This window comes from Salvelinus fontinalis, chromosome 21, assembly GCF_029448725.1.
Source record: "Salvelinus fontinalis isolate EN_2023a chromosome 21, ASM2944872v1, whole genome shotgun sequence".
NCBI lineage: Eukaryota > Metazoa > Chordata > Actinopteri > Salmoniformes > Salmonidae > Salvelinus > Salvelinus fontinalis.
In genome coordinates this window covers 37,906,587-37,929,936 of record NC_074685.1, presented here as the reverse complement: position 1 = coordinate 37,929,936, position 23,350 = coordinate 37,906,587, and the positions used below count along the sequence as shown (strand labels likewise).

Here is a 23,350-nt window from a genome sequence, read left to right as displayed (position 1 = left end):
ATAGGCAAGATGCAGTAGATCTTGCCTATGCCGTTCGGCCATCGCTAATTCATATGTTTTTGTTTCACCCCCCAAAAAAATTTGCATCTTGAAAGTGGTACAACCCCCCCCCCCCCCCCCCCAAAATACCTTTTCTATTCCAAATTGTAAGGCTACAAAATAGGACAAATGCCAAGGTGGGTGAATACTTTCGCAAGGTACTGTACACACACACACACCACTATGTAACAGAAAGTAATTTATCCAGCAGTCTGGGCCATATTAGTCTCAAATCTGTAATGACGTGCTAAGTGGTAAACATAAGTGGTAAACATAGTTGCGGTCATAGTGATTCTTCACCCTACTATGCTGTCTCAGCAGCCCTGTAGCATGTATCATGGTCAACACCAAGACTATACATTTGACCCATGGGCCTCTCTTGACTAACCAAACAGCCACAGGGCTGGGAGAAGGAAAATCAAATCAAATTTTATTTGTCGCATGCGGCGAATACAACACTGTGAAATGCTTACTTTACAAGCCCTTAACCAACAATGCTGTTCAAGAAGTAGAGTTGATAAAATATTTACTAAATAAACGAAAGTAAAAAAAAAAAAAAAAAAAATATCAATCAAGAAGTAACACAATAAATGTACCTAACAATAACGAGGCTATATACAGGGTGTACCGGTACTGAGTCAATGTGCGGGGGTACAGGATAGTTGAGGTAATTTGTAAAGTGACTATGCATGGATAATAAACAGCAAGTAGCAGCAGTGTAAAAACAAAGGGAGGAGGGGGCAATGTAGATAGTCCAGGTGGCCATTTGATTAGTTGTTCAGCAGTCTTATAGCTTGGGTGTAGAAGCTGTTAAGGAGCCTTTTGGTCCTAGACTTGGTGCTCCGGTACCACTTGCCGTGCGGTAGCAGAGAGAACAGTCTATGACTTGGGTGACTGGAGTCTTTGACAATTTTTTGGGGGGGCCACGGCAGAGTCAGAGCCCCACCCTAGAATACACATGTTCTCTCTGCAGATAAGACACCACTGTCTATCTTTCTACCCCTTTCCTCTGTCTATCGTCTCCTCCCTGTCTGTTTAACTGTCTATTTTCTCCCTCTCCCCGGGTCCTCACTAACCCTGACTAAGTAAGATGAGGTTCGTGTGAGACCAAAGAAACCATACAGAAAAGACCGGTGTAAACTAACACGGAGCTGATTGACACCCCGCCACCACATTCGTTTCTTTTTCATCCTCACATTCTCCATCTCTTTCACATACTCGGGTAGTTTGTCACTTTGAGACTGTTCACTGTAAAGTGATGTTGTGAGAGCCGAAACATTGCTAAACAACATCCCTCAAAAGGGTTATAAAATGGCAGCGGTTCCTGTCCTATCTCTCCTCCTCTGTCGGTGGTAGCCTACTGGTGGGGAGTGTGGCGTGTTTGTAATTGGGAAGAGGAGATGGGCGTGAGGTTGGGGTTTGCGTCCCAAATCACACTCTAATCCCTGTGGGCCCTGGTCAAAACTAGTGCACTATATAGGGAATAGGGTGCTATTTGGAACCCAGAGAGGGAGGGAGAGGGAGACATCTAGACCCGACAAATCAATAGCGGAGCCAGGAACGCACCCATCCATCGCGGTGCTGGTCTAGCTTGCTCGACAGTAAGGTCTGAGTGAGAGATGAGAGATGACACGGGTGCGGCTGTAGATCAAGGGGAACTATCCCCCCCCCCCCCCCCCCCCCCCCGTACCTGTTGTATTTCCAGCGAGAGACGAGCGGGTCAAGGGCCCTGTCGCAGTGAGGAACAGCTCAGTGTCACACAGCAACTCACTGGCAACAGGAACTCATCACAGCAATTGGTATGAACCCAGGCTGGGTGTCTGTCTGTAAACAGTGTGTCTGTACACAGTCTGTACAAGTACATAGCTTAAAGAACAGGGCCATCTCCAGAGTCTAGTACGGTTGCATTACAAGATGAGGCACAACACTCTCTCCATTATAATGAAAGATTAAACAAAGTGTGATGTTTTGGTCTCAGCAGACCTTCATTCGACATATATCTACGGGTGTAATATCGCCCGCTGTGCCTTGCCTGGATGGTAATTTGTATGAACCCACCATCAGTCCCAGTGGTGTCTGTACTCAGCTAAAAGAACGTGACCATTTCAAAAGTCGAATATTGCCCACTCTGGATGGCAAGCCTCGTTGAGAGCCACTCCATTTCAATAGATACGGAGGCTGTATATATTCTTTTAAGATCGATAGGCAATGCTTTATGTATCCTATTAGGCAATGTTTTATGGAACCTATTACGGTGCAGAATGTCTCCATTTCAAGTTTCAATAAGTGCCCTTTCTGACACAGCTTTTTGATCCGTAATGGAATTATATATTATACTACTGCTCTCTTATTTTGTGTTCGGATCAATGTATAGATTTCACAATTGTGTCGTAATGTAATTCATAATCAATCATTCATGCGAAGGAGGGTCTTGATTTATTTTCAACCAGATTAGATACTGAAAAACAAAACCTTTGAATTTGTTAGCGCTTCCTGTTGGATAAACCTGTATTTGTCAGTGTCGGTTGGAGCACTGATAGTCAGTTTCCAAGAGCCATTCATAACCTCAATCAGAGCTCGTTGCGTAGCTGAGTCGGGTGGTCTGACTGAGGAGAGATGATGATGAGAGAGAGAGAGAACGGTAGAGAGAGGGTTAGAGAGAGATTGGGAGAGAGGGAAAGATAAGAGAGGAATGAGTGAAATGAACCCGTGTAAAGCCTTGAGTGGCCCCATATAGCGATGCTAAACTATTGTCCTCTCACTCCACACCGAGGGTAGAGGAGCTGGTGCAGTAGCTGCGTAGCTGGGAGTGTTGGAATAGTGGAATGGCGGGAGAGAGAACCAATACGGGATAGAAAACTAATAAGCTACTTTATTCATCAGTACGAGTCGCCTTGTTTTTCCATACTCGGTGTACTAAAGCTGGTACAGTACCTGGGGGTGCTGTATGATAAGTAGCAAGACAAATGCAGCTGATGTTATGATTAGTTTTAGGTCTGTTTTTAGCTTCTCTGCACTCGTCTAGCTATGGGCCAGTTTCTCTGGGACATTGAGTACAGAGAGTGCTGTGGCTCTTTCGCCTGCTCTCTGCTTCATGGAGGCGTTGTAATAATCCACTCCAGAAGCAGCTGGACACACACACACACACACCAACACACACACACACACCAACACACACACACACACCAACACACACACACACACACACACCAACACACACACACACCAACACACACACACACCAACACACACACACACCAACACACACACACACACACACACACACACACACACACACACACACACACACACACACACACACACACACACACACACACACACACACACACACACACACACACACACACACACACACACACACCTGCTGCTTCCAATCAAATCGTTTTTGCCACATGCGCCGAATACAACAGTGAAATGCTTACTTACGAGCCCCTAACCAACAATGCAGTTAAAAAAAATAAGAATAAGAAATAAAAGTAAAAAATAATTAAAGAGCAGCAGTAAAATAACAATAGCGAGGCCATATACAGGGGGTACCGGTACAGAGTCAATGTGCGGTGGCAGCGGTTAGTCGAGGTAATTGAGGTAATATGTACATGTAGGTAGAGTTATTAAAGTGACTATGCATAGATGATACAGTGGCTTGCAAAAGTATTCACTCTCCTTGGCATTTTTCCTATATTGTTGCCTTACAACCTGGAATTAAAATGGATTTTTGGGGGGTTGTATCATTTGATTTACACAACGTGCCTACCACTTTGAAGATGCAAAATATTTTTGTGGTGTGACACAAACTGAAAACTTGAGCGTGCATAACTATTCACCCCCTCCAAAGTCAATAATTTGTAGAGCCACCTTTTGCCGAAATTACAGCTGCAAGTCTCTTCGGGTATGTTTCTATTAGCTTGGGACATCTAGCTACTGGGGTTTTTGCCCATTCTTCAAGGCAAAACTGCTACAGCTCCTTCAAGTTGGATGGGTTCCACTGGTGTACAGCAATCTTTAAGTCATACCACAGATTCTCAATTGGATTGAGGTCTGGGCTTTGACTAGGCCATTCCAAGGCATTTAAATGTTTCCCCTTAAACCACTTGAGTGTTGCTTTAGCAGTATGCTTAGGGTCATTGTCCTGCTGGAAGGTGAATCTCTGTCCCAGTCTCAAATCTCTTGAAGACTGAAACAGGTTTCCCTCAAGAATTTCCCTGTATTTAGCGCCATCCATCATTCCTTCAATTCTGACCAGTTTCCCAGTCCCTGCTGATGAAAAACATCCATACAACATGATGCTGCCACTACCATGCTTCACTGTGGGATGGTGTTCTCAGGGTGATGAGAGGTATAGGGTTTGCGCCAGACACAGTGTTTTCCTTGATGGCCAAAAAGCTAAATTTTAGTCTCATCTAACCAGAGTACCTTCTTCCATATGTTTGGGGAGTCTCCCACGTGCCTTTTGGCGAACACCAAACGTGTTTGCTTATTTTCTTCTTTAAGCAATGGCTTTTTTCTGGCCACTCTTCCGTAAAGCCCAACTCTATGGAGTGTTCGACTTAAAGTGGTCCTATGGACAGATACTTCAATCTCCGCTGTGGAGCTTTGCAGCTCCTTCAGGGTTATCTTTGGTCTCTTTGTTATCTCTCTGATTAATGCCCTCCTTGCCTGGTCCGTGAGTTTTGGTGGGTGGCCCTCTCTTGGCAGGTTTGCTGTGGTGCCATATTCTTTCCATTAAATTTTTTTTTTTTTTTAATGGTGCTCCATGGGATGTTCAAAGTTTCTGATATTTTTTTATAACCCAACCTTGATCTGTACTTTTCCACAACTTTGTCCCTGACCTGTTTGGAGAACTCCTTGGTCTTCATGGTGCCGCTTGCTTGGTGGTGCCCCTTGCTTAGTGGTGTTGCAGACTCTGGGGCCTTTCGGGAACATTTTAAATATGCTGAGATCATGTGACACTAAGATTGCACACAGGTGGACTTTATTTAAATAATTGTGTGACTTCTGTAGGTAATTGGTTGCACCATATCTTATTTAGGGGCTTCATAGAAAAGGGGGTGAATACATATGCACGCACCATTTTTCCGTTAATAAAATAATGATTTGGAAACAAGTTATTTTTTCCATTTCACTTCACCAATTTGGACTATTTTCTGTATGTTCATTACATAAAATCCAAATAAAAATCCATTGAAATTACAGGTTCTAATGCAACAAAATACAAAATATGAATACTTTAGCAAAGCACTGTAACAGAGAGTAGCAGTGGTGTAAAAGAGGGGGTGAGTGTGTGTGTGGGGGGGGGGGGGGGTAATGCAAATAGTCTGGGTAGCCATTTGATTAGATGTTCAGGAGTCTTATGGCTTGGGGGTAGAAGCTGTTTAAAAGCCTCTTGGACCTAGACTTGGCGCTCCGGTACCACTTGCCGTGCGGTAGCAGAGAGAACAGTCTATGACTAGAGTGGCTGGAGTCTTTGACAAGTTTTAGGGTCTTCCTCTGACACTGCCTGGTATAGAGGTCCTGGATGGCAGGAAGCTTAGCTTAGGATGTACTGGGCCGTATGCACTACCCTCTGTAGTGCCTTGCGGTCGGAGACCGAGCAGTTGCCATACCAGGCAGTGATGCAACCAGTCTGGATGCTTGAGTGCATGGAGAGGAATGGAGTGGAATTTACTAATGTGCTCATTGTGTCAAGTGTCAATGTGCAGCGGGTAGGACGGAGTCAGGCGCAGGACACAGAACTGAGTAACAAACGTACTTTACTCGAATAAACCACAAAAATAATTCCACGCAGGGAAAGTACTCCAGCTCACAGAAATAGCGAACACTTAACAAAGAACAAACACGCACAAAAACCATGTGGGAACCAGAGGGTTAAATAGGGAATAAATCATAATGTAATGGAAACCAGGGGTGTACAATCAAGACAAAACAAATGGACAATGAAACGTAGATCGGTGGCGGCTAGAAAACCGGTGACGTCGAACGCCGCTCGAACAAGGAGGGGCACCAGCTTCGGTGGAAGTCGTGACACATTGTAATGAGATGATTCTGAAATACCAATGTAAGATAAATATTTGTATCTTATCACAATGTAAGATACGTGCTTTTTTCTTATCATAATAACCCTAGCTGGCGTCCCATACACATTTTTTCTGATCATATAAATAGATGTCCTGGACATATGGGTATCAGGATAAAAAAATATATATATATATATAATATGAAAATGATTTAGAATTTTTATTTGACTTTGTTCTGGAAATGTGGATGGCTCTTCTAAGATACTTTAAAAGGAATGGAAGTTCTAACTATCTGAACAACTCCTCTCACGCAACCACACCACAATCCCATTCATCTCTGTTAATCTGACGCAGCCAGTCATATCGTCAGGACGCTCATCCTCAGCCAATCATTCGCTGTACTCTGACAGAACTTTGTCTTGGTCAACGTGTGTGTCCCTCTGTCGTGTGTGTGTTTCCCAATTCCAAATGGACCCCTAGCCCCTATTGCAGAGATGTAAGCAATATGCCGAAAACGTACTCTTACCTACACCTCTCCAATCCTCCTAGATCAAATGTCTTGGAGGTATGGGCTATGGTTCGATTTATGGATTAGGAATGGATGTGTCTGGGAATGTTTGCGATCGACTATATTGCACTCGGCGACCGCAGACTGGCTGTTCTACAATGAGTGGTCAGTCAAAGAGTGGTCAGTAGTCAGTCAGTGGTGGATATACAGTCGATCTCAAACACATTTCTGCGTGTGTGTTCTGTTTTATACTATATATATCCCATTCTTATTTCACCAGTGGAGGGTGTTGAGCTGTCAGACCCTGCAGACATGCTGGACAGGCACAGATGCCTGGTTGCCCTGGCGGCTCTGCGACATGCCAAATGGTTCCAGGTTGGCTCTCAGTTCTACTTAACCTCTCCGTTGTTATTGTAGCCTTATGATCACGTGAAAATGAATGAATGAAGGAATCAAATCAATTCATAAAAATGCATCATTTGTTTGAAACGGCAGTTATCTGCAATTAGGAACATTCATATGATTAAAAAAAAAATTCTAATGTATTTCTCTCATACAAAAATGACTCATTCATTGAATCTCTCAATCATGCTCGGTGTAGTATAATAGCCTACATACAGAGAGAGAGAGATTATTGTAAGGCTACAAAAGCAATTGCTACACTTTTTGTTTCTTTTGGCTGTTTCGAAAACCTGCCTGACTGTCATTTATGTCAAAGCTTCCCTCAAAATAATGTATCCTCTTTCAACCAAACCTATATTTGCAGACTCGAACGAATATTCCTCAAGCTTATAATTCAACTCCTTTTCTAGGGACAGTCTGTAAAGCATTATTCGAAGCCAAATCAAATCTCGCGCTCGCTAAATATGAATGTGTGTCTATTGCACGCCTCTGTTAGTGTGAGTATGCCTCAGGGTTACCTTCCCTCTCTTCTCCAACTCCAGGCCAGAGTAAACGGGTTGAAGTCGTGTGTCATCATCCTCAGAATCCTGAGAGACATGTGCAATAGACTACCAGCCTGGGAGCCGCTGAAAGGATGGGTAAGTCTGTCTGTCTCTGTCTGTCTGTACTGCAGTTCGCTCACCTAGCGTATTTCCAGTTGTCCTGTGAAAAGACACTGTATTAGAAAAATAATAAACTCCAGCACACTGCTATTGTTGGATACTCCACAAACAATGTAATGGGTGTCTCAGACTAAACATGTACTGGTGTCTCAGACTAAACATGTACTGGTGTCTCAGACTAAACATGTACTGGTGTCTCAGACTAAACATGTACTGGTGTCTCAGACTAAACATGTACTGGTGTCTCAGACTAAACATGTACTGGTGTCTCAGACTAAACATGTACTGGTGTCTCAGACTAAACATGTACTGGTGTCTCAGACTAAACATGTACTGGTGTCTCAGACTAAACATGTACTGGTGTCTCAGACTAAACATGTACTGGTGTCTCAGACTAAACATGTACTGGTGTCTCAGACTAAACATGTACTGGTGTCTCAGACTAAACATGTACTGGTGTCTCAGACTAAACATGTACTGGTGTCTCAGACTAAACATATATTAGTGTCTCAGACTAAACATGCACTGGTGTCTCAGACTAAACATGTACTGGTGTCTCAGACTAAACATATATTAGTGTCTCAAACCCAACAAATATTAGTGTCTCAGACTAAACATATGCTGGTGTCTCAGACTAAACATATATTAGTGTCTCAGACTAAACATATATTAGTGTCTCAGACTAAACATATATTAGTGTCTCAGACTAAACATATATTAGTGTCTCAGACTAAACATATATTAGTGTCTCAGACTAAACATATATTAGTGTCTCAGACTAAACATATATTAGTGTCTCAGACTAAACATATATTAGTGTCTCAGACTAAACATATATTAGTGTCTCAGACTAAACATATATTAGTGTCTCAGACTAAACATATGCTGGTGTCTCAGACTAAACATATATTAGTGTCTCAGACTAAACATATATTCGTGTCTCAGACAAAACATATATTAGTGTCTCAGACTAAACATATACTGGTGTCTCAGATTAAACATATATTCGTGTCTCAGACTAAACATATATAAGTGTCTCAGACTAAACATATATTAGTGTCTCAGACTAAACATATATTAGTGTCTCAGACTAAACATATATTCGTGTCTCAGACTAAACATATATTCGTGTCTCAGACAAAACATATATTAGTGTCTCAGACTAAACATATACTGGTGTCTCAGACTAAACATATGCTGGTGTCTCAGACTAAACATATATTCGTGTCTCAGACAAAACATATATTAGTGTCTCAAACTAAACATATACTGGTGTCTCAGACTAAACATATGCTGGTGTCTCAGACAAAACACATACTGGTGTCTCAGACTAAACATATATTAGTGTCTCAAACCAAACATATACTGGTGTCTCAGACTAAACATATGCTGGTGTCTCAGACTAAACATATATTCGTGTCTCAGACAAAACATATATTAGTGTCTCAAACTAAACATATACTGGTGTCTCAGACTAAACATATATTAGTGTCTCAGACTAAACATATATTAGTGTCTCAGACTAAACATATATTAGTGTCTCAGACTAAACATATATTAGTGTATCAGGCTAAACATATGCTGGTGTCTCAGACAAAACACATACTGGTGTCTCAGACTAAACATATATTAGTGTCTCAAACCAAACATATACTGGTGTCTCAGACTAAACATATGCTGGTGTCTCAGACTAAACATATATTCGTGTCTCAGACAAAACATATATTAGTGTCTCAAACTAAACATATACTGGTGTCTCAGACTAAACATATATTAGTGTCTCAGACTAAACATATATTCGTGTCTCAGACAAAACATATATTAGTGTCTCAGACTAAACATATATTAGTGTCTCAGACTAAACATAAATTAGTGTCTCAGACTAAACATATATTAGTGTCTCAGACTAAACATATATTAGTGTCTCAGACTAAACATATACTGGTGTCTCAGACTAAACATATATTAGTGTCTCAAACCCAACATATATTAGTGTCTCAGACTAAACATATATTAGTGTCTCAAACCAAACATATACTGGTGTCTCAGACTAAACATATGCTGGTGTCTCAGACTAAACATATATTCGTGTCTCAGACAAAACATATATTAGTGTCTCAGACAAAACATATATTCGTTTCTCAGACTTTTGTCTGTTTTGTCTGAGACACTAATATATGTTTAGTCTGAGACACCAGTACATGTTTAGTCTGAGACACCAGTATATGTTTGGTTTGAGACACTAATATATGTTTAGTCTGTGACACCAGTATATGTTTAGTCTGAGACACCAGTATATGTTTGGTTTGAGACACTAATATATGTTTAGTCTGAGACACCAGTATGTGTTTTGTCTGAGACACCAGCATATGTTTAGCCTGATACACTAATTTATGTTTATTCTGAGAAACTAATATATCAGACTAAACATATATTAGTGTCTCAGACTAAACATATGCTGGTGTCTCAGACTAAACATATATTAGTGTCTCAGACTAAACATATATTAGGGTCTCAGACTAAACATAAATTTGTGTATCAGACTAAATATATATTAGTGTCTCAGACTAAACATATATTAGTGTCTCAGACTAAACATATATTAGTGTATCAGACTAAACATATATTAGTGTCTCAGACTAAACATATATTAGTGTCTCAGACTAAACATATATTAGGGTCTCAGACTAAACATATATTAGTGTCTCAGACTAAACATATGCTGGTGTCTCAGACTAAACATATGCTGGTGTCTCAGACTAAACATATATTAGTGTCTCAGACTAAACATGTACTGATGTCTCAGACCAAACATAAACTGTTGTCTCCAACCAAACATGTACTGGTGTCTCAGACCAAACATAAACTGTTGTCTCCAACCAAACATGTACTGGTGTCTCAGACCAAACATAAACTGGTGTCTCAGACCAAACATGTACTGGTGTCTCAGACCAAACATATACTGGTGTCTCAGACCAAACATATACTGGTGTCTCAGACCAAACATATACTGGTGTCTCAGAACAAACATATACTGGTGTCTCAGACCAAACATATACTGATTTGTGTGCCATTAACAGCTGATCTGATCTCACTGTCCTTGCTTTATCTTGATCTTGGTATCTCCCGCAGCCCCTGGAGCTGATCTGTGAGAAGGCCATAGCCACGTGTAACCGGCCGCTGGGTGCAGGGGAGGCCCTCCGTAGGGTCATGGAGTGTCTCGCCTCAGGAATCCTCCTTCCAGGTACAGTACCTACAGTGCCTTCGGAAAGTATTCAGACCCCTTGACTTTTCCCACATTTTGTTACGTTAGAGCCTTACGTTAGATTCTAAAATTGATGAATACATTTTTTCCCCCTATCAATCTACATACAATACCCCAGAATGACAACGCGAAAACAGTTTTTTAGAAATGTTGGCAAATGTATATAAAATAAAGAACAGAAATACCTTACTTACATAAGTATTCAGACCCTTTGCTATGAGACTCGAATTCGAGCTCAGGTGCATCCTGTTTCCATTGATCATCCTTGAGATGTTTCCACAACTTGGAGTCCACCTGTGGTACATCCAATTAACTGGGCATGATTTGGAAAGGCACACACCTGTCTATATAAGGTCCCACAGTTGACAGTTCATGTCAGAGCCAAAACCATGAGGTCGAAGGAATTGTCCGTAGAGCTCCGAGACAGAATTGTGTCGTGGCACAAGAAATATCCGTAACATTGAAGGTCCCCAAGAACACAGTGGCCTCCATCATTCTAAAATGGAAGAAGCTTGGAACCACAGAGACTCTTCCTAGAGCTGGCCGCCCAGCCAAACTGAACAATCGGGGGAGAAGAGCCTTGGTCTGGGAGGTGACCAAGAACCCGATGGTCACTCTGAAAGAGCTCCAGAGTTCCTCTGTGGAGATTGGGAGAACCTTACAGAAGGACCACCGTCTCTGGAGCAGTCCACCAATCAGGCCTTTAAGATTGACTGGTCTGATAAAACCAAGATGGAACTCTTTGGCCTGAATGCCAAGCTTTGAGGGAAAGATGAACATAGGGAAGTACAGAGAGATCCTTGATGAAACCTGCTCCAGAGCGCTCAAGACCTTAGACTGGGGCGAAGGTTCACCTTACAACAAGGCAACGACCCTAGGCACACAGCCTAGACAACACAGGAGGGGCTTTGGGACAAGTCTCTGAATGTCCTTGAGTGGCCCAGCCAGAGCCCAGACTTGAACCTGAGAACATCTCTGGAGAGACCTGAAAATATCTGTGCAGCAACGCTCCCCATCCAACCTAACAGAGCTTGATCTGCAGAGACAAATGTACGAAACTCCCCAAATACAGGTGTGTCAAGCTTGTAGTGTCATACCCAAGAAGACTCGAGGCTGTAATCGCTGCCAAAGTTGCTTCAACAAAGTACTGAGTAAACTTATGTAAATGTGATATTTCCGTTTTTATTTAAAAAACTGGTTTTGCTATGTCATTATGGGGTATTTGTGTGTTGATTTAATCCATTTTAGAATAATTGAGTCCATTTTAGAATAAGGGTGTAACATAACAAAACGTGGAATAAGTCAAGGGGTCTGAATACTTTCCAAGTGCATTGTCCCTGTCTCTCTTTGTCTCTGTCTCTCTCTCTTTCTGCCTTTCACTTTCCCTGTTACAAGCTGACATGGGAAAAAACAATCCTGTTATTACTTTCAAAGAATCAGGTTCTGATGAAGTCCTAACTCATTAGTATTGAATGATGTAGTAATCAGAGGCTCATTTAGTTAACCCTGGGGGCACAGGACACGACTGCACATCTGACTGATGACGTCAGAAGGAGTAGGTGGTGTGCTTGCCTCACTGGTGTGCCACGCTCGATGAGGTCGCTTTGAAGGCACTAGAAGTGATTGAAGGATACTATATCTATATTAATATCGTTATGAAAGACCAGTATGTGAATAATATTGGTGTCACACTGGACAGCTATCTCTTGCAAAAGAGATTATATCTCAGGGAGATTAACCTGTATGAATAAAGGTTGAATGAAATTAAGATTTCCTTGTCTACTTATGACCCCCAGGAGGACCAGGGTTACACGACCCATGTGAGAAGGAGCTGACCAACACCCTGACGGCCATGACAGACGAGGAGGCAGAGGCCATCACATACAGCGCGCAGGTAAAACCTCACCTCACACCTGTGGAACGGAAGTGGTTCTGTGAACCTTGCCTAAGCTCCCCATGCGAATGCCTAGGCTCTTTGGCTCCAAGGGGTAGCCATGTCTTGTGGCTTGCGTGAGATTCAGGTTTGAAACCAGACATTGGTATTGTCAGATAGCAGACCTGGGCAAAGTTCCCTCAACAAAAAAATCTGCACTGAGCAAATTTCAGGTCTGCTCAGCGCAAACTTGAACATCGTGAAAATTCTGTGCAACATCCAGTGCATGTTTAATTTGAATACTGAGGCTGTACCCGCTTTAAGTTAGCGTTTCATACAGTGGTCACGTAGGCTATTGTGGCTATTTGATCATAATGTAGCTCTACCAGAGTGGTCTACCATCAAAATCAATGGAGAAATAACACAACATTTTAACATGAAAATAGTTGTTTTATCATTCAGCCTACAGTACCAGCCAATGTGTGGTGTTCAATGTAGACCTACATTCCACATGACATTTGAAAGAAAAAAAACAGGCAGGGCTTGACATTAACCTGTTTGTCCATCAGACAAGGAGGTGACTGGAAATATTGTTGTTGATGTGTAGAAATGTACACGTTTGGTGCTCTTGTAGGAAGCAATCACTCCTCCATTGCTGACTACAAATGATCTATAACTGGGCTAATAACTCACTAACTAGCAAAGGATATGAACAAATGTGCACACGTGGCTACATGCAGCTCTCACTTTGATCTCAAAACATCTACTTACAACCGCTCATGCTGTAAACACAATCCAGTTCAAAGTGAATAGCACAGATCCATATATGTCAATGGTCTATTTGCATATAGGCCTACTGCATCTCTGATTGGTTATGCCTCACCGATCTGTGTAGAGTACGGGCTGAGTCTTACATGTCAATGCAGGGCTGGGAGGTATACCGTATTTTACGATATACCGGTACTGATGCACGGACCGCTTTGGGTTTTTACTTTGCCTTCTATAACGGTTTTACCTTCTGTAACGTCCATTTGTATAGTTTACTTCGCTACTTCAGTCATCTCTCTCACCTCTTTCTCCATGCCGCTTTCCACACAGACCTAGCGCCGCCCCCTGTCACTCAAGGAGCACATTTGTTTTTCCTCGACCCCGAGACACCTGCGTTCAGTCAGCATGGTTAATGTGGCGCATGCAACAATGTTGATGACAAAGATACGGTTTTCAATTTGCTTCTCAATATAAATCCACTAGCATTCTATAATTACACTATTAGTTTGTGTTTCTTACATCTGCAAACATCTACTTTTTTCTTAGCAAGTTGGGCCTACATCTTGTTAGCCACTAATCGCTAATGCTAATCGCTAGCTACAGAGGCTAATAAATGTACTGAGGTAGAGCTATACAGCCGGATATTACCAGTGATGGTGTAGACTTAAATCAGCATCTTGTTTGTGTAACAGTATCTTCTAAATCAAAGAGGACTACACAAAGCAAGCATATGGCTGCGTTTCAAACTCAAAGTAGATAGCCCTCCGCCCTAAACTCTCAGCCCTTGAATTACGTTTTACATCGTCACCTCCGAGTGTACCTTAAAGGTCACTTGCCGAAGCGAGGGAGAGTGATGATCGGAGAGGCAACGTCCTTGGTGGAAATCTTGAAGTTGAGCTTAAAAACAACCAATCTAAAGCTATTAATGTAACGTTACCTAGTAAGCTAACGTATATAACGTAAACTCACCCCATTCCGTACAAATGTGCGCAACCGCGACATTCAAACGAGGCTACAAAGAAAACTAATGGGACTGTAGCGACTGTGTTGACTTCAAAATCTGGGGTGTGAACTAGTTTCTATTCAAGTGTTGATCGACATGGTAATGGTTCTATAGTATTGGAGAAAAGTTGAAAAAACCGACTCTCCGTTACATCGTGACATCGTAACGTACAGCACGCATAAAGCAACTATTTCAGTCTTACAATCTCTCCACCAGGTGCAGCACTTCTCTCATCGTTTAAAAACAAGAAATGGACAGTGACGGGGGTAAGGGGGGGGGGGGATACCTAGGCATTTTTTGCGTCATCACTGTAAGCATCATGACTCTCAAAGCTGCTGTTTACTTCTGAAGATCACTTTAGCACCGCACTAAAAACCCGATTCAAATTCGACACAAACCTTCAAATAGGTATGTAATGACACATTATATAAACTCTTTATAGTGATTTATTTACATTTTAGAGGCGATAAGGTGATAAGTTGGACAGATCGAGTGAAAAAAAGGCGTTTTCCCATACATCTCCTCTGCTTCTCACTATCACGCATTAGTTTCGCTTCCCCACCCGCCATTTTTAAAAAGACCCGAAGGAGCTCATTGCCTTCTTGAATTATGCAGAAACGGGCAGCGTGAAGGTCTCGGCATGAATTCTGTTGGAAAGGGGAGAAATGGTGCTTTACAATGGTATTGAAATTACAGTTGATCTGGAAGTATTACGTTTCTGGGGCGCTAAAATAAGGTCAATTGTACGGACCAAGGCGATGTACAAAAGTGAGTGAGTTTACGTTAGCTAGCACTCCTGTCAGGTAGCTAGCTACAATTACCCATAGCTGGCTAGCTAGTTTTATGTTTTGGTCATTTGTTCCAAGAAATTTCAGAATTGCAAAAATAACGTCCTCACTACGAGACTAAGCCAATTTGCCAACGCTATAATCAATGTGTATATATATTGTTTTTTAGCAAGCTAGCTGACATGCCGAAAATGCAGCCTTTTTTATAAAATTTGACACTTCAACCCCACAAGGGACCAAAGTTGTTCACTCGCTCCCTCGAGCTAAATCGAGGGCAGAGGGGGCAACGTTAGTAAATCGGACCTCCACTTAAGATGGCAATCAAACTGCATCCGGTTTCGATGGGGATTCCCCTGAGGGAAAGTGGCTAGGGCGACGGCTGAGGGGGTAAAAATAACGTGTTTGGACTGCAGCCTATGTTAGCTACATGAAGTAGCTAAGAGAAAACATTAATTGTAGCCAAAGATTATAGGGTCCCCTAGGGAACACTTGTCAACAATTTGGTTCCTACCCTGTCACCAGAACTCCTCCCTGGCATTTTCATTCGTTGTCATGTCAAACAGCACTGTATTCGAAAGTACCCACTATTATATTCTAACTATAGAATTAGACTAATCATTCTATTTCCATGATTCCAACAAGTGTTTTTCTCTAAATCACAAGTCAAATCGCAATTGCAACATTTGGTTAAAAATAAGGCCTAGATTGTTTGCCTATATGCTGTAGCCCTATGTGGCTGTGTAGAAATGATCTCAAATGAGTGCAGGAAATGTATGAAAATGCTGAAAAAGATTTTTGTTGAAATGAACAGTTGAAATGAACAGTATAAAACAATCAGAATGGAGAAAAACTCATTGAAATCACTTAGGATGTATGTGTTGCCACCCTAGAGTCACACACTACTCATGAAGCAAATGTAGAACTTGTATTATTATAAAACATAAAATACCATTAAATACAATCATACCGTCAATTTGTTTTATAAAATACCGTGATATAATATTTTGGCCATATCGCCCAGCCCTACTCCTACAACAAAATCTATTTTATAGTTTTGCATACTACGTCTTGCATAGTTAGTTTTGTTTCTGTATGTTGCATTGAAAGTGGCTAATATTTCGTTGATTCGATCACAATTCCCACAGTGAAGGGAAACGATGGTAGTGTTAACTAACGGGGGAAACTCTGTGAAAGTTCAATCTTGTGCTTCTCTGTGCAGGCTGATATTTCTTCTGCGCAGCAGTTCAGAGGGACCGTTGGTTCTGGGTAGTCTCAGAGCAGAACTCGATACTGTCCATGGTGCGAGTGTTTAGTGTTGAGATCAGCTGGGGGCTCCAGCCAGTCTTATCTCATCTGTAGCCTGGAGATTACACTCCTGTCAGACAGGGGAAACCCTCTTTAATGCTCTTCTCTGCACTTCTCTGGGCTCTGAGCCGTGTGGAGAGGGGGATAGAACTACACCGTTATGTACCCCCCCCCCACACACACACACACACACACACACACACACACACACACACACACACACACACACACACACACACACACACACACACACACACACACACACACACACACACACACACACACACACACACACACACACACACACACCTCATCAATCCAACACCTCGGGCTCCCACCGAAGAGCTGCACCTTGATGGTGAGCGTGTGAAACCACTGCCATGGCGACCCATGAATCCTGCCTCAGGACGGGTATGTGTGTGTGTGTTGAAATGTTTGACTGTTTGAGTACTGACATATGTTTTTTTTCTTGAGTATTGAGTACAAGAAATATACTGAACATAAATAGAAATGCAAATGCATTAAGGAGGAAAGAAATTCCACGATGTACTTTTAACAAGGCACACGTGTTAATTGAAATGCGTTCCAGGTGACTACCTCTTGAAGCTGGTTGAGAGAATGCCAAGTGTGCAAAGCTGTCATCAAGGCAAAGGGTGGCTACTTTGTTTAACACTTTTTTGGTTCTTATATGTTATTTTATAGTTTTAATGTCTTCACTATTATTCTACAATGTAGAAAATAGTAAAAATAAAGAAAAACCTTTGAATGAGTAGGTGTGTCCAAACTACCAGTATATATTTTTTAACAAAGTCCTTCACTGGGAAAAATGTGTGCATTTATCTATAGGCCTATGTTCAACAGAACGCAGTAATGCCTAATTTATTACTAACATCACAGATAACAAATCATCATTTCTAAAGTGCCTTCGGAAAGTATTCAGACCCCTTGACTTTTTCCCACAAATGATACATTACATCCCTATTCTAAAATGGATTAAATAAAAACAATTCCTCAGCAATCTGCACACAATACCCCATAATGACAAAGTGAAAACAGGTTTTTAGAATTAAAAAACAGAAATACACTACCGTTCAAAAGTTTGGGGTCACTTAGAAATGTCCTTGTTTTCCATGAAAACATACATGAAATGAGTTGCAAAATGAATAGGAAATATAGTAAAGACGTTGACAAGGTTATAAATAATGATTTTCAATTTAAATAATAATTGTGTCCTTCAAACTTAGCTTTCGTCAAATAATCCTCCATTTGCAGCAATTACAGCCTTGCAGACCTTTGACATTCTAGTTGTCAATTTGTTGAGGTAATCTGAAGAGATTTCACCCCATGCTTCCTGAAGCACCTCCCACAAGTTGGATTGGCTTGATGGGCACTTCTTACGTGCCATACGGTCAAGCTGCTCCCACAACAGCTCAATAGGGTTGAGATCCGGTGACTGTGATGGCCACTCCATTATAGACAAAATACCAGTTGACTGCTTCTTCCCTAAATAGTTCTTGCATAGTTTGGAGCTGTGCTTTGGGTCATTGTCCTGTTGTAGGAGGAAATTGGCTCCAATTAAGCGCCGTCCACAAGGTATGGCATGGCGTTGCAAAATGGAGTGATAGCCTTCCTTCTTCAAGATCCTTTTTACCCTGTACAAATCTCCCACTTTACCACCACCAAAGCACCCCCAGACCATCACATTGCCTCCACAATGCTTGACAGATGGCGTCAAGCACTCCTCCAGCATCTTTTTCATTTTTTTACAATGTTCTTTGTGATCCGAACACCTCAAACTTAGATTTGTCTGTCCATAACACTTTTTTCCAATCTTCCTCTGTCCAGTTCCTGTGTTATTTTCCCCATCTTAATCTTTTCTTTTTTATTGTCCAGTCTGAGATATGTTTTTTACTTTGCAACTCTTCCTAGAAGGCCAGCATCCCGGAGTCTCCTCTTCATTGTTGAAGTTGAGACTTGTGTTTTGCGGGTACGATTTAATGAAGCAGCCAGTTGAGGACTTGAGGGCGTCTGTTTCTCAAATTAGACACTCTAATGTACTTGTCCTCTTGCTCAGTTGTACACCGGAGCCTCCCACTCCTCTTTCTATTCTGGTTAGCGCCAGTTTGTGCTGTTTTGTGACGAGAGTAGTACACAGCGTTGTATGAGATCTTCAATGATTTGGCAATTTCTCGCATGCATGTGACCAGTAGGCCCTGACCTATAGCACATCATAATCACATCAAAAAATTGATTATAAAAAAGTTTCTTGGCAATTTCTCGCATGGAATAGCCTTCATTTCTCGGAACAAGAATAGACTGACGAGTTTCAGAAGAAAGTTATTTGTTTCTGGCCATTTTGAGCCTGTAATCGAACCCACAAATGCTGATGCTCCAGATACTCAACTAGTCTAAAGAAGGCCAATTTTACTGCTTCTTTAATTAGGACAACAGTTTTCAGGTGTACTAACATTATTGCAAAAGGGTTTTATAATGATCAATTAGCCTTTTAAAATAATAAACTTGGACGTGCCATTGGATAAACACAACGTGCCATTGGAACACAGGAGTGATGGTTGCTGTTAATGATCCTCTGTACACCTATGTAGATATTCCAGTAAAAATCAGCCGTTTCCAGCTACAATAGTCATTTACAACATTAACAATGTCTACACAGGGTTTCTGATCAATTTGATGTTATTTTAATGGACATTATTTTTTTTTGCTTTTCTTTCAAAAACAAGTACATTTCTAAGTGACCCCAAACTTTTGAACGGTAGTGTACCTTATTTACATAATTATTCAGACCCTTTACTGTGAGACTCGAAATTGAGCTCAGGTGCAATGATCATCCTTGAGATGTTTCTACAACTTGATTGGAGTTCACCTCTGGTCATTTCAATTGATTGGACATGATTTGGAAAGGCACACACCTGTCTATATAAGGTCCCGCAGTTGACAGTTCATGAGGTCGAAGGAATCCGTAGAGCTCCGAGACAGGATTGTGTGCCAAGCGTCACGTCTGGAGGAAACCAGGCACCATCCCTACAGTGATGCATGGTGGTGGCAAATTCATACAACCAGTAAGCCTGGGCTACATCAAAAACACTTTCAAAGGCATCGAGGCTGATGCAACAGATCAAAATGTTGCTAAACTATTATTTCTTCACACTATAAGCGCAGCAATGTGCTTCAATAGGCCAGTCTAGAAATAAAAATGTTAGCTGTTTTTAGTCGTGGCCTTTTAAAACCGTTTTTAACACACAAATGCGTTTTGTTTGTGGAGCTGTAGCACAGGTTTTCTGCTGAAACTAGGCTCTGTGTCTGTATGCTTTGCGCATGTGATAAATAAGATAAATAACAACTAATGAAAGTACACGCACCAATTAAATTCCACAAAATTAGGCCTATGCAAATGAACCTATAGACCGATAAATATGACCGGTCAAATGTATTTACATTTACAAAAGCATTATTTTGCAATGGGATTTTATAAAATAAAAAAGAATTGCCTGGCAAGAATTTTATTCATCAGCTTAAAAAAAAAATATATAAAAAAAATATCGGCCAAAAAACAGCTATTACCTGCTAACAGAAACCCTGGCGTGTGTGTGTGCGTGTGCGTGTGCGTGCGCGCTCCACTAAGCCAGGTTAGGACTAGAGCGGGAGTGAGCTGCATGTCTGAGTGGATCGTCCTGCCCTCTCCTTTGTAGGAAGGTGAAACGGCAATGGAATGTCAATGTGGCTAATTGTATTGTAGTAGATACATGGCTAGATAGGAGAGAGATGGAGAGAGGCTCTGGGAACGAGATGAAGCAGCGCTGCATATGAATATCGGGGCATTTCCTGAGCGCCTCTGATATATTTGCATTCGGGAAATTGACTGTGGAGTTTCAAGTGTTATTGTCACATGCACAAGTACAGTGAAATGCCTTTCTTGCAAGCTCCTTCCCAAAAATACAGCAATCAATATCAGGAGTACTATATAATAAAGTAGAACAAAAACACACAAGCAATAGAAAGAAGAAGGAACACAAGAAAGAAATTAAGCTATATACAAGGGTCAGTGCCAATGCCATGTTTACAGTCCTCAGGGGTGCGTGCTTAGTCCCCTCCTGTACGTCCTGTTCACCCACGACTGCATGGCCAAGCACAACTCCAACACCATCATTATGTTTGCTGACGACACAACGGTTGTAGGTGATCACCGACGACGATGAGACAGCCTATAGGGAGGAGGTCAGAGACCTGGCAGTGTGGTGCCAGGACAACCTCTCCCTCAACGTGATCAAGACAAAGGAGCTGATCGTGAACTACAGGAAAAGGAGAGCCGAACACGCCCCCATTCACATCGACGGAGCGGTTCGAGAGTTTCAAGTTCCTTGGTGTCCACATCACCAACAAACTATCATGGTCCAAACACACCAAGACAGTTGTGAGGAAGGCACGACAACGCCTCAGGAGACTGAAAGATTCTCAAAAAGTTCTACAGCTGCACCATCGAGAGCATCCTGACCGGTTGCATCACTGCCTGATAAGGCAACTGCTCGGCATCAGAGGGTAGTGCGTACGGCCTCCAGTCACCCAAGTCATAGACTGTTCTCTCTGCTACTGCATGGCAAGCGGTACCGGAGCGCCAAGTCTAGGTCCAAACTGCTCCTTATCAGTTTCTACCCAGACTATTAGCATTGACACCCACCCCACTTTGTTTTTACACTGCTGCTACTCTCTGTTTATTATCTATGCATAGTCACTTCACCCCTACCTACATGTACAAATTACCTCAACTAACCTGTACCCCCGCACATTGACTTGGAACCGGTACCCCCTGTATATATCCTCGTTATTTTATTGTGTTACTTTATTTGGTAAATATTTTCTTAACTCTATTTTCTTAAAACTGCATTGCTGGTTAAGGGCTTGTAAGTAAGCATTTCACAGTAAGGTCTGCACCTGTTGTATTTGGCGCATGTGACAAATACCATTTGATTTTTGACTACAGTGTGCAAGGATACTGGAGTGGTAGGGCTCATTGTGTGTGTGCGTGCGTGTGCGTGCGTGCGTGCGTGTTTTAACGTAGGAAAGCCCGTACCTCTTCTCCTTTAATTTCTCTCAGTGAGGGATATTTGGTGCCAGCCTGCCAATCACAATACAGGCCTATCCCTCTCCATACATAGTCATACTGTACATAGTGATCCATGAAGACCCAGTGCCTTCTCTATGCCACTCAGCTTCGTCAAAGAAAAGTGCAGCTCCAATCATCCGCTTGTATTGTTTACCTGGGATTAGTGCTGGAGCCACTGTTGCTAAGCAACGTCTGTGACTCTCGGGTGAGTGTGATGGAAGTTGTCGCTGACAAGGGCTCTTGTACATGAAAACAAACAAACGTAAAAGCAGTTGATTTCTGTAAATGGGATCAATGAACCACGGAGGAGATTAGATCAGTTTGTTATGTTAGTTGTTTCTGTTTTCTGTTTTTCTCCTCTCTTTGTTAATCATAGAGGGAGGGGGGCTTAGAGGGGCTTAGACAGATGAGCCGAGACAAGGCTCAACCCCCATCGCCAGGGGGGGGAAATGTGTGATCCGGAGTCAGCGGCTCTACCACTAGACCAGACTCCGTCATGTGTATCTGTCTTTCCTCACCTGTCTGTGTGCTTTGTTAGTTGTCTCGTTCTGTTTTCGTCTGTCCCGTCTGTCTCTTTCCGTCCACACCTGTCTGTCTTTCTGTCTCTTCCTCTCCTCTTTTCCTCCGGCTGTCTGTCGTGCCTCGGTTTCTATCTCTCCTCACCTCGTCTGCTGTGTGTCCCTCTGTTGCAGCACGCTCTGAGACTGATGGCGTTCGGTCACATCTACAAGGTGCTGGAGATGGACCCTCTCCCCTCTAGTAAACCCTCCCAGAAGTACCCCTGGTCAGACAAGGAGGGCTCGGGGCTGAAGAGGCCCTACGAGGACGGGCCCACGGACGACAAAGACCTCATCAAGAAGATGAAGAGGAACCTGAGGAAAGGTCAGCCCCGCCTTCCTTGACACCTGACCTCTGACCCTGCTCTGTTATGTGACCTGGGAGAAGTTCCCTCCCTGGGTCATGTGATCAGATAGAAAGCCATTCAAAGTAATAAACTTAATTGTCCACGGAAATATGACTTGGACATATAGGGCCAGTAGTTTCTCTCGTTTGTTACTTGTAACATAGCTCGAGTTTTTTGTTTTTACTGGTCAGCAGAACCGTCTGGCCCTTTATAAGTCAAGACTACCAAAGCTTCATGGGCCTGATGACAACAGCTGTCTAAACTTCCTAGAAGGCCAGACACATTCTCCTATAGATTGAGGAAATGCTTGAGTCCCTGAGAGAATGAGGCACTTCTTTCCTTCTGTTCTAAACCAACACCATGTGACTGGACTGCAGGTGTTCTCTCTCTCTATAAAAGACACCTACATCAAACCCTCCTTTCCTAGCCTGATCCAGGATCTGTTTGTCCTGTAAAGCCAACTCCTATGGTCATTGTCATGACCAAACATTTCCGTAGGTGTTGGCTACACAGCACGAACAGATCTGGGAACAGGCTGTCGTTTCCCTACCTCTATCTCTAGTTCTCTCCTCCTTCCTCTCTCAAGGCAGATACACACAACACAATCCACAGGGAAATCAATGTTATTGATTTCTAATGTTTCTCAAAGCCATCCAGCTGTCCCCGTTCCTGTCCT

The 23,350-nt window shown here is 42.2% G+C and overlaps 1 protein-coding gene across 5 annotated transcripts in view; it reads left to right on the top strand.

Annotated features, from left to right (window-relative positions):
• Positions 1 to 23,350, top strand: part of strbp (spermatid perinuclear RNA binding protein) — a 127,658-nt gene that overhangs the window by 92,470 nt on the left and 11,838 nt on the right. For all 5 annotated transcript variants that reach the window (XM_055875107.1, XM_055875108.1, XM_055875106.1 and 2 more), the window contains exons 7-11: positions 6,863 to 6,957; positions 7,527 to 7,622; positions 10,779 to 10,890; positions 12,708 to 12,805; positions 22,463 to 22,652. In XM_055875107.1, coding sequence (XP_055731082.1) covers positions 6,863 to 6,957; positions 7,527 to 7,622; positions 10,779 to 10,890; positions 12,708 to 12,805; positions 22,463 to 22,652 — 591 coding nt within the window. The remainder of the gene's footprint in view (positions 1 to 6,862; positions 6,958 to 7,526; positions 7,623 to 10,778; positions 10,891 to 12,707; positions 12,806 to 22,462; positions 22,653 to 23,350) is intronic.